The sequence below is a fragment of the Ranitomeya variabilis genome, chromosome 5 (assembly GCF_051348905.1).
Source record: "Ranitomeya variabilis isolate aRanVar5 chromosome 5, aRanVar5.hap1, whole genome shotgun sequence".
Taxonomy (NCBI): domain Eukaryota; kingdom Metazoa; phylum Chordata; class Amphibia; order Anura; family Dendrobatidae; genus Ranitomeya; species Ranitomeya variabilis.
The window spans coordinates 77,414,024-77,426,495 of NC_135236.1; the positions used below are offsets into that span (position 1 = coordinate 77,414,024).

At 43.0% G+C, this 12,472-nt stretch overlaps 1 protein-coding gene across 1 annotated transcript in view; it reads right to left on the bottom strand.

Moving 5' to 3' along the window:
- RASAL3 (RAS protein activator like 3) overlaps window positions 1-12,359 on the bottom strand; it is a 60,070-nt gene extending 47,711 nt beyond the window's left edge. The window contains exon 1 of the mRNA XM_077262330.1: window positions 11,742-12,359. Coding sequence (XP_077118445.1) covers window positions 11,742-12,039 — 298 coding nt within the window. The 5' untranslated portion in view covers window positions 12,040-12,359. The remainder of the gene's footprint in view (window positions 1-11,741) is intronic.
- Window positions 12,360-12,472: the final 113 nt, after the last annotated feature.

The following is a 12,472-nucleotide window of genomic DNA, read 5'->3' on the forward strand; positions in this document are numbered from 1 at the left end:
AACTCCTGGGTCCCTAATAAATAATCTGTAGCCCAACCCCTCCCAGCTATAATGTGCCAATTATAATATTATTTTTTTTTTATTTGGCAGAGAGACAATTGGACCCCCAGGCCCTATGACTTGGTTGCAAACGCAAATTCTACTTTCTCTAATGTTATGGCTCTGCTGAGGGCACTATTCTTGTTAATATTATTACATCTCCAGTTCTTGGCAAATGAGTTTCTTGATATTATAATTAGGGTTAATTCTGGAGATGTTGCTTACCGGAAGAGTTAAATGGAGTCTGCCCTATCAATGGTATATTAAGCACATCGCCTGGTAGTTGATATAGCTCCTACAAAAAACCCCACCTTTAGTGATCTAATTGTTGTCTCTGCTTTGCATAAACTGAAGTTTAATTGCATGTGCTAATGAGGGTGCTCGGTGCACTATGGGCGTGGACGAGGCGCTCAGTGCACCATTCTGTCCACTGGCTTTGCATGCACCCACCAACTTCCATCACTGGAGATTGAGAGCGCTAACTTATTTGGAGCAAGAACTGTCTATAGGGAAAGCTTAGGTAAGCTAGTGCTGTCAGTCACGAGTGAAAAAGGTGTGGCATGCAAAACCAGTGGGCAGAACAGTGCACTGAGCCTTTTTGCCACACCCAGGATGCAACGAGCATCCTAATTAGCATGTTTGATTAAACATCAGTTTTTGTAGAATGGAGTCATCAATGAGAACACTAAAGGTGCAATTTTTATAGGTTCTATATCTCTGACAAAACTATGGGCTTAGTTTATATATTGTCAGTTTGAGCTCAAATGTAAGACGAGGTGACAATGCGCCTGAGAAATCCTGACGCTGTGTATAATTGGTGTGAGAAGGCTGCCACCTGCTGTTGAGACAGGGCCATGCGGAACTAACCAGAATAGGAAGTGTTGCTGGGAAAAGAGTTCAGATGCGACACCCAGCTAGGTGCCACTGGTGACAGAAAACCTGGATATAAAGGGTCTGCACGCCAAACCAAAGCTGGTTTTGGTACAGAGAGAGAGGTGCAAACATGCGCAAGAGAAGAAACTGCAGCTAGAGTGACAGCCCGCAGCAGGAAGCATGTACCAGTGGGGTGCTGGCTACTTGCAGACGAGATCCAGATAATACCAAAACAGATCCAGAGCCCCCACTATGCAGGTTAAGACCCGATGACTCGTTCTACACTGGTTAAGACTCAGAGTGCAAACTGCGGCATTCAATGCTTGAATCCCAGATTTGCGCCGGTCAAGATTCAGAACTCTGACAATGCAAGTCAAGATCCAGAGCCCAGCCCTCTTCTTCCCAGATCCAGGAGACAGCCGTCATCGGTCAAGCACCAAAGACCCCTGAGGAGATTATGCCCAGAAGAGGATGCCTGCAATGTTTAAAGGAGGACACAAGCAAGCCGGGCCATCGATTCCAGCACTGACGCATGGTACAGGGGTCGGCCTGGGCTAGGACAGCAGATTGGGTGGGAGTCAGTTTGAATGTAAGAGGCTCAACGTGCATTAGTAGACTTTGTCAAGAGGACTTATGGCCTAGCAGGAAAACCTGGTGACCCCCCCAGGACAATTGATGCAAGATGAGCCAACGTAGTAGCTCCCACAGGGATGGTGTATCACCCCTGTTAGAGGAACACTAGTATAATCACTGAACGACTTTTTCTGCCGTTCTAACTGTACTTTAAAACTTGTTATATGTTCTATATTGTATAATCTACTTGTGATTACTCTGCTTAGACTGTTCTTAATTACTGTTGCTTAACTACTGCAAGTTACCGCTATAGTGAGGGAAATAAATAGTTCATTGGCTGCACATTGCATTCGGTTCTCAACATTACACATAGACTCCCTTTAAGATGGCACATTATTCCAATACTAATACTGAATGACGAGCCAATCTCCAAAAATTAATTTACAGTAGATTTGTTCGGTTGGGCCGGCAAACCTGTTATGATCCAAATAACATTTGTTAAAAAACGAAATGCCCTGAATGCCATAAAAATACACTTATTATATTATGAAATCTCTCCAGAGCCTGAAATATAGTAAATGTATGGGAGGGAAAGGGTTATAAATAGTGATGAGCGAACGTGATGGGATACTCGGGTGCTAACCGAGTGTCTTCGGCGTGCTTGAATAATACACCTCTGGTAAAAATTAAGAGACCACTGCAAAATGTTCAGTTTGTCTGATTTTTCTCTTTATAGGTATATTTTTGAGTAAAATGTGAATTGTTCTTTTATTCTATAAACTTCTGACAACATGTCCCTGAAGTTCCAAGCAATAAATTTTGTATTTATTTTCTGAAAAAGAAAAATGGTCAAAATAACAAAAAAAAAACCCCAGTGCTTTCAGACCTCAACAAACAACAATACTAATGTTTTAACTCAGGAAGAGTTCAGAAATCAATATTTTGTGGAATAACCGTGATTTTTAATCACAGCTGTCATGCGTCTTGGCATGCTTTCCACCAGTCTTTCACACTGCTCCTGGCCCAAAAATGTAACTTCTTCTTTGTTTGATGGCTTGTGACTATCCATCATCCTCTTGGTTACATTCCAAAGGTTTTCAATGGGGTTCAGATTGGGAGATTGGGCTGCCCATGACAGGGTTTTGATGTGGTGGTCTCTTAATTTTTGCCAGAGCTGTATGTTCGAGTCCCCGCGGCTGTTCGACTGCCATATGCAGGGATTGCATGTTTGTTAGTCAATCTCTGCATGTGTTGAAGCTGTCTAATAGCCGCAAGCACCAGAGCATGCTCGGATAACACCTTATCTGAGCACATTCACTCATCACTAGTTATAAAGTAATAGAACACATTATTCTCACCTGTCCAAGGCCCTCACCCAGACTATCTGTTGCAGATTTCCAGACCCCTACACTGGTATTTGTTCTTCCTCACACATCCACTTTGGTAAGGGCGACATGATGACATGACTCTCTCCCATGTGACTGACGCTTAAGCAAGTTATTAACCAGAAGAAACAAAGACGGTTGCGTAGGACCATGGAGCAGCAGTGGTGGCATAAGATCGGTAAGGGCCTAGGATAGGTGCATATAATTTATTTTACTATGTTAACCCCTTCCAGGTATCAAAAGAAGATAGAATAATGCAGATGGAAATGAATCACAAATATTTCAGATTTGCTAGAATCAACACTTCCAGCTTTTTAAGGATCGATTTGCTCATCTGTTCGGCATATTCATTAGTGAGTCAGCTAATCAGTCACCCCTGATATATTACTGGTGTTAGGTGCGGTAATCCAGTGGGCGAGTGATGGGCAAGAAGCTGCTAAAACATATTTCAACCTGACAAAAATTATAAATCCAGACTCAGTAATCAGCATGTAAAGCTACTTGGACAAAGCAGGAAACGTTGACATTTCCGTTGGTTCCAACCACAGTATCTACGACTGAACAGACGTCTGCCAAGTCCAACAATGAAAGAGTCCATAGGTTGTACTCCCCATAGAGGACTGTACAAAAGAGGTTCATATATACCTGCAGATTCCAAGTTCTGGTATTAGAACTTACTTGCGGCGTTATCTGTGCCTAAAGGCGTTGTCCACCTTTGGGGACAGTATTTTATTCTTATGGTAATTAAATGCCTGTATTTTTTGGCTTAAATAAATTTTTGGAATGGTGTTTCATTAACATTTTTTAAACATGCGGGGGTAAAAAAGGAGCCTGTAAAAGCCATACGATGCAAAATTTTCATTGAAACAAATAATAGTTTTTAGTTCCAAATACATGCATTCAAGTAAAAACAAAAAAGAAAAAAAAATGTTGCCGTAGGTGGAGAACCTCCTTAAAGTTACAGGTTGTGCTATGACAACACTTTATTCTCTGCTTATTCCTTGCTGTGATCTAAAAGAATAAAATTTTCTGTAGAGAAGGAAGTAAAAAAAAACCCTATTAGGCATGAACTAATGTGACCTACAAAGATAAAATTTCCTGCAATGAAAATGGTAAAAAAATTAAGGCACGCGCCAATCTGACCTAAAAGGGTTAAACGTTCAGCAATGAAGAAAGTAAAAAACCTTATGGCATGGGTTAATGTGACCTAAAAGGATAAAATGTCCAGCAATGCAGAAGGTAAAAACCTCATGAGGCATGGGACAAACTGGCCTAAAAGGATAAAATGTCCTGCAATTAAAAACACCCTGTAAGGCATGGGCCCATCTGATCTAAAATGATAAAATGTCCAGCAATGAAGAAGGGAAAAGAAGCCCCATAAGGTATGGGTTAATGTTACCTAAAAGGCACTAGGTTAGGTACAGGGATGGAAGAGGGGTGGAAGAAGGGGCGGTCGCCCCGGGCCCCGCGCTCTGAGGGGCACGCCTGGAGCTACGCTACTGTTAGCTCTATGAGCGTGCCCATTCCCCATCTGTGTCTGATGTGCATTATACTACATAGACTCTGCCTATGTGGAGCACATTATACTATATAGTCTGCCTATGGGAAGCGCATTATACTATATAGAGTCTGCCTCTGGAGAGTGCATTATACTATATACAGGTCTATGGGGAGTGCATTATACTATATAGAGTCTGCCTATGGGGAGTGCATTATACTATGTAGAGTCTGCCTATGGGGAGTGCATTATACTATATATAGTCTGCCTTTCAGGAGTGCATTAAACTGTTTAGAGTCTGCCTATGATAAGTGCATTATACTATATAGAGTCTTCCTATGGGGAGTGCATTATACTATATAAAGTCTGCCTATGGGGAGTGCATTATACTGCATAAAGTCATAGTCAGAGTGCATTATACTATCTGGAGGCCTATATGTAATGTATTATACTATATAGAGTCCTATGGAGAGTGCAGTATACTATAGAGGCCTATGGGGAGTACATTATACTATATGGCGGCGTATGAGGAGAGCATTATACTATATGGAGGGCATTATACTATATAGAGGTGTATGAGGAGTGCATTATACTATATTCAGGACTATCTGGTGCACTATACTATATGAAGGCTATTTAGGGGCCATCATACAGTGTGGGGATTACAGTGAGAGGACCATCATACAGTGTGGAAGATAATGTGGGATCTTTGTATACTGTGGGTGCCATCATACAGTGTTGGAGCCATCAAACAGTTAAGGGGCTACTAAGGGGTCAGTATGCTGTGTGTGGGGTGCTATACAGCGAGGGGTCATTATACTATGTATTAAAGAGCAACATATTGTGTAGAGGGGAGCTGTACAGGGGGGAGACTTGGGACATTATTAAATGTTAAGTGGGCACTTATTGTTATAGGGGAACTCAGGTTATTGTGACTGTCAAAGAGGCACACAAAGGGCATTTATTACTTTCTAGGGGGCAAAATGTGGGCTCTGCTTTTTAGGGCACTTGCACATGACATTACTATATTCTAGATTGTTGATTTACCATTTTGAGGACACACAGTACCACAGAGCAGGTGTAGTAATAGGGACACATACGGCAGCAGCGGCTCAGTATTGGGGTATCCACAGGATAAGGAGATTGTGCAGGTTGGGAATAGATGGAGACGGTGCTGGAATATGAGAAGTGAAATGTGTCTGTTGTATTCTCTGCAGTCGAGTCTTGGAGTTGTCATGTTGGTCTGGGCCAGATGGAAAAGATGGGTAAAGTGAATAATTCCATCAAAAAGAACGTCAGCTGACTTTCAGGAACCTGTATTTTAGTAGGTTAGTTTATGCTTAGACCTTTGATCTAAATAATCTACAGTTGTATACCTATGTGTACCTACTCCCTTCCCCCCCCCCTCCCTTGCATTGGTATGTCTGTTTTCTTATTGTATTATTAATCTACTCTGCTCTGTTTGCGGAATTGTTATGTTTATCTGTCTAACCTGAAAAAGTTTTAATAAATATGATTCAGTAAAGCGCCATGGAAAAAATGGCGCTATAATAATAAATAATAAATAATAAAAAAGAACGTCAGCTGTAAGTCACTATCTGTGACTGTACAGTAATCTCTTACATGTTCTGCAGCACTAGTGTCTACCACTATATGTCACTATATGGCAGTAACATTAGTGTTGGTCTTTTTATCCCCTTCATGACCCACCCTATTTTGGCCTTAATGACCTTGCCGTTTTTTGCAATTCTGACCAGTGTCCCTTTATGAGGTAATAACTCCGGAACGCTTCAACGTATCCTAGCGGTTCTGAGATTGTTTTTTCGTGACATATTGGGCTTCATGTTAATGGTAAATTTAGGTCGATAATTTCTGAGTTTATTTGTGAAAAAAATGGAAATTTGGCGAAAATTTTGAAAATTTCGCAATTTTCACATTTTGAATTTTTATCCTGTTAAACCAGAGAGTTATGTGACACAAAATAGTTAATAAATAACATTTCCCACATGTCTACTTTACATCAGCACAATTTTGGAAACAAAATTTTTTTTTGATAGGAAGTTATAAGGGTTAAAATTTGACCAGTGATTTCTCATTTTTACAACAAAATTTACAAAACCATTTTTTTTAGGGACCACCTCACATTTGAAGTCAGTTTGAGGGTTCTATATGGCTAAAAATACCCAAAAGTGACACCATTCTAAAAACTGCACCCCTCAAGGTGCTCAAAACCACATTCAAGAAGTTTAGTAACCCTTCAGGTGTTTCACAGCAGCAGAAGCAACATGGAAGGAAAAAATGAACATTTAACTTTTTAGTCACAAAAATGATCTTTTAGAAACAATTTTTTTATTTTCCCAAGGGTAAAAGGAGAAACTGGACCACGAAGGTTGTTGTCCAATTTGTCCTGAGTACGCTGATACCTCATATGTGGGGGTAAACCACTGTTTGGGCGCACGGCAGGGCTCGGAAGGGAAGGAGCGCCATTTGACTTTTTGAAGGAAAAATTGGCTCCAATCTTTAGCGGACACCATATCGCGTTTGGAGAGCCCCCGTGTGCCTAAACATTGGAGCTTCCCCACAAGTGACCCCATTTTGGAAACTAGACCCCACAAGGAACTTATCTAGAGGCATAGTGAGCACTTTAAACCCCCAGGTGCTTCACAAATTGATCTGTAAATATGAAAAAGTACTTTTTTTTCACAAAAAAATTATTTTAGCCTCAATTTTTTCATTTTCACATGGGCAACAGGATAAAATGGATCCTAAAATTTGTTGGGCAATTTCTCCTGAGTACATCTATACCTCACATGTGGGGGTAAACCACTGTTTGGGCACATGGTAAGGCTCGGAAGGGAAGGAGCGCCATTTGAATTTTTGAATGAAAAATTATCTCCATCGTTAGTGGACACCATGTCACGTTTGGAAAGCCCCTGTGTGCCTAAACATTGGAGCTCCCCCACAAGTGAGCCCATTTTGGAAACTAGACCCCCCAAGGAACTTATCTAGAAGCATAGTGAGCACTTTAAACCCTCAGGTACTTCACAAATTGATCCGTAAAAATGAAAAAGTACTTTTTTTTCAGACAAAATTTCATTTAGCCTCAATTTTTTCATTTTCACATGGGCAACAGGAGAAAATGGATCCTAAAATTTGTTGGGCAATTTCTCCTGAGTATGCCGATACCTCATATGTGGGGGTAAACCATTGTATGGGTGCACGGCAAGGCTCGGAAGGGAAGGCGCGCCATTTGACTTTTTGAATGGAAAATTAGCTCCAATCATTAGCGGACACCATGTCGCGTTTGGAGAGCCCCTGTGTGCCTAAATATTGGAGCTCCCCTACAAGTGACCCCATTTTAGAAACTAGACCCCCCCAAGGAACTTATCTAGATGCATAGTGAGCACTTTAAACCCCCAGGTGCTTTACCGAAGTTTATACCGCAGAGCCGTGAAAATAAAAAATAATTTTTCTTTCCTCAAAAATGATTTTTAGCCCGGAATTTTTTATTTTCCCAAGGGTAACAGGAGAAATTAGACCCCAAATGTTGTTGTCCAGTTTGTCCTGAGTACGATGATACCCCATATGTGGGGGTAAACGACTGTTTGGGCGCACGGCAGGGCTCGGAAGGGAAGGCACGCCATTTGGCTTTTTGAATGGAAAATTAGCTCCAATCATTAGCGGACACCATGTTGCGTTTGGAGAGCCCCTGTGTGCCTAAACATTGGAGCTCCCCGACAAGTGACCCCATTTTGGAAACTAGACCTCCCAAGGAACTAATCTAGATGTGTGGTGAGCACTTTGAAAAAAAAAGTTGTTGTCCAGTTTCTCCTGAGTACGCTGATACCCCATATGTGGGGGTAAACCACTGTTTGGGCACACGTCGGGGTTCGGAAGGGAAGTAGTGACGTTTTGAAATGCAGACTTTGATGGAATGCTCTGCGGGCGTCACGTTGCGTTTGCAGAGCCCCTGATGTGCCTAAACAGAAGAAACTCCCCACAAGTGACCCCATTTTGGAAACTAGACCCCCCAAGGAACTTATCTAGATGTGTGGTGAGCACTTTGAACCCCCAAGTGCTTCACAGAAGTTTATAACGCAGAGCCGTGAAAATAATAAATGTGTTTTCTTTCCTCAAAAATATTTATTTAGCCCAGAATTTTTTATTTTTCCCAAGGATAACAGGAGAAATTTGACTGCATGAGTTGTTGTCCAGTTTCTCCTGAGTACGCTGATACCCCATATGTGGGGGAAAACCACTGTTTGGGCACATGCCGGGGCTCGGAAGGGAAGTAGTGACGCTTTGGAATGCAGACTTTGATGGAATGGCCTGCGGGCATCATGTTACGTTTGCAGAGCCCCTGATGTGCCTAAACAGTAGAAACCCCCCACAAGTGACCCCACTTTGGAAACTAGACCCCCCAAGGAACTGATCTAGATATGTGGTGAGCACTTTGAACCCCCAAGTGCTTCACAGAAGTTTACAACGCAGAGCCGTGAAAATAAAAAATCATTTTTCTTTCCTTAAAAATGATGTTTTAGCAAGCAATTTTTTATTTTCACAAGGGTAACAGGAGAAATTGGACCCCAATAGTTTTTGCCCAGTTTGTCCTGAGTATGCTGGTACTCCATACGTGGGGGTAAACCACTGTTTGGGCGCACGTCAGGGCCCGGAAGGGAGGGAGCACCATTTGACTTTTTGAACGCAAGATTGGCTGGAATCAATGGTGGCGCCATGTTGCGTTTGGAGACCCCTGATGTGCCTAAACAGTGGAAACCCCTCAATTCTAACTCCAACACTAACCCCAACACACCCCTAACCCTAATGCCAACTCTAGCCATAACCCTAATCACAACCCTAACCCCAACACACCCCTAACCACAACCCTAACCCCAACACACCCCTAACCCTAATCCCAACCCTAACGCTAATCCTAACCCTAACCACAACCCTAACCCCAACACACCCCTAACCATAACCCTAACCACAAGCCTAATCTTAACCCTATTTCCAACCCTAGCCCTAATTCCAACCCTAACTCTAATTCCAACCCTAACCCTAAGGCTATGTGCCCACGTTGCGGATTCGTGTGAGATTTTTTTGCACCATTTTTGAAAAATCCACAGGTAAAAGGCACTGCGTTTTACATGCAGATTTACCGCAGATTTCCAGTGTTTTTTGTGCGGATTACACCTGCGGATTGCTATTGAGGAACAGGTGTAAAACGCTGCGGAATCCACACAAAGAATTGACATGCTGCGGAAAATACAACGCAGCATTTCTGCGTGGTATTTTCCGCACCATGGGCACAGCGGATTTGGTTTTCCATAGGTTTACATGGTACTGTAAACCTGATGGAACACTGCTACGAATCTGCAGCGGCCAATCCGCTGCGGATCCGCAGCCAAATCCGCACCATGTGCACATAGCCTAATTCTAAGGGTATGTGCACACGCTGCGGAAAAGGCCGCGGATCCGCAGCAGCGCTTCCGCAGCTGCGGGTCCGCAGCAGCGTTTCCGCAGCTGCGGGTCCGCAGCAGTTTCCCATGAGTTTACAGTTGAATGTAAACCTATGGGAAACAAAAAACGCTGTGCACATGCTGCGGAAAAAACTGCGTGGAAACGCAGTGGTTTACATTCCGCAGCATGTCACTTCTTTCTGCAGATTCCGCAGCGGTTTTACAACTGTTCCAATAGAAAACAAAGTTGTAAAACCGCAGTGAAATCTGCAGAAAAAACGCAGAAAAACCGCGGTAAATCCGCGGCGGTTTTGCACTGCGGATTTATCAAATCCGCTGCGGAAAAATCCAGAGTACCAGAATACGTGTGCACATAGCCTTACCCTTGCCCTAACCCTAACTCTACCCCTAACCCTAACCCTAGTGGAAAAAAATATATATTTTCTTTATTTTATTATTGTCCCTACCTATGGGGGTGATAAAGGGGGGGGTTCATTTACTATTTTTTTTATTTTGATCACTGTGATGGGTTATATCACAGTGATCAAAATGTACATGGAACGAATCTGCGGGCCGGCAGATTCGGCGGGCGCACTGCGCATGCGCCCGCCATTTTGGAAGATGGCGGCGCCCAGGGAGAAGACGGACCGACTCCGGGAGGATCGGTAAGTATGAAGGGGTGGTGGGGGGGTGGATCGGAGCGCAGGGGGGTGGATCGGAGCACGGGGGGAGCGGACACGAGGACGGGGGAGCGGACAGGCGGACGCAGGGGAGTACGGGACTGAACGGAGGACCGGGGAGCAGATCGGTGGCAGTGGGGGGGGGGGGCAGATCAGGATTTCCAGCCATGGCCGATGATATGCAGCATCGGCCATGGCTGGATTGCAATATTTCACCATTTTCATAGGTGAAATATTGCAAATTACTCTGATTGGCTGTTGCACTTTCAACAGCCAATCAGAGCGATCGTAGCCACGTGGGGGCAAAGCCACACCCCCTGGGCTAAAGTACCTCTCCCCCTGTCCCTGCAGATCGGGTGAAATTGGAGTTAACCCTTTCACCCAATCTGCAGGGACGCGATCCCGTCACAGGTCGGATTGGCACCGACTTTCATGACGCAGCGTATGCGTCAAAGGTCGGGAAGGGGTTAACTTTTTATAGAGATTATTTTCAGTAATAGCCCTGTCATCTACTGATGTTCTCCACTATTAGCGTGTGCCACCATAGTTTTAATCAGAGTTACAATGTTAGCGGCCCACTCAGAAGTTTCACCCTCCCCAGAACTAAAACCCTAGCTAGGCCTCTAAGCTAAAAGGGTAACATTTCCTGCAATGAAGGAGTTAAAAAAAACTCATAAGGCATTGGCCAAAATGACTTAAAGGATAAAATGTCCCTCAATTAAAAAAACCCTGTGAGGTATCTAACCTAAAAGGGTAAAATGTTCTGCAATGAAGAAGGTAAAACATCCTGTAAGACATTGGTCAATCTGACCTAAAAGATTGAAATGTTCTTCAATGAAGGAGATAAAAAAAAACCCTGGAAGGTATGGACTAATGTGACCTAAAAGGATAAAATGTCCTGCAATGAGGGGATAAAAAACACCCTGTTAGGTATGGGCCAATCTGATAAAAGAAAAAAAAACCCCTTCAGGTAACACAAGATCAAACAGGATCAACTGGATTGTATCCATAAATACTGTAGATGTCTCACTGTTTACAACACTTGATAAGACTCCTGGTTATTCTTGGAAATTATTTGAGAAAAATGAGTCATTGTGTTATCACAAAGAAATTACCACAAGAACTATCTGATATCTCCAACATTGAAGGATTCCCACTTGTTATTTCATAAGGACGAAAATGTGGAACATGTATGACGAGCTATATAAAAAGTGTCCTGAATTCTTTTGCTTACCTTCTAAAACCTCAACATGCTCCACCACCTCTTTCTTCCTTCCCTTCTGGTGCAGCGACACTGAGCGCAGATAGTGCACAATGCCTCCTGCGTTAGACTCCTTGGAGGACTTTATCTTCTTAAACAGATTATTCGGCTTTTTTTGTGGTTCCTTGTTCTGGGATCGAGAAGACTTCCACCCCTGAAGTCGATCCCACATGCTTCGCTTGTGTCCTTTCTTCCATTGATAAGATCCAAGAGGAGAAGGCTCTGGATTGGTGGATTCTAGAGCTCCTGGGTCTTCACAAGGTTCCACCATGCTTCTAAGTGATGTCCTGACTCTGGAATTGCTGCTCTTCTGTGGACTTCTGGCTGTTTACAGTGTTCACGGTTGCCGCTAAAATCCCTCTTGTACCATATTATGCATTTATAATAGCATCCACTTTTCTTCTTGAAGACACCTTTGCTCTGGTGATTTCTCTATTTTTGCAACTTCTTCCGATCTTGGCTTGTCAACCTGTTCCTTTTTCGACAGCCACCTTGTCTGTTAAGCTGGCTTGTTTACCTCCTCTACCAAACCCAGTCCCTCTGTGTCGCTCTCTCTTTTTGTATCTTTCGGCTGCTTCTTCCCCTTACAACAGGAAACATATTTGACAAAGCTTTTTTTTTTTTAAGATAACAGTAAACCTGTGGTGTCACGAAAATCTTAAACCATACTGATCAGAGCCTAGTAAAGCGGTTTGGAGGAGGTG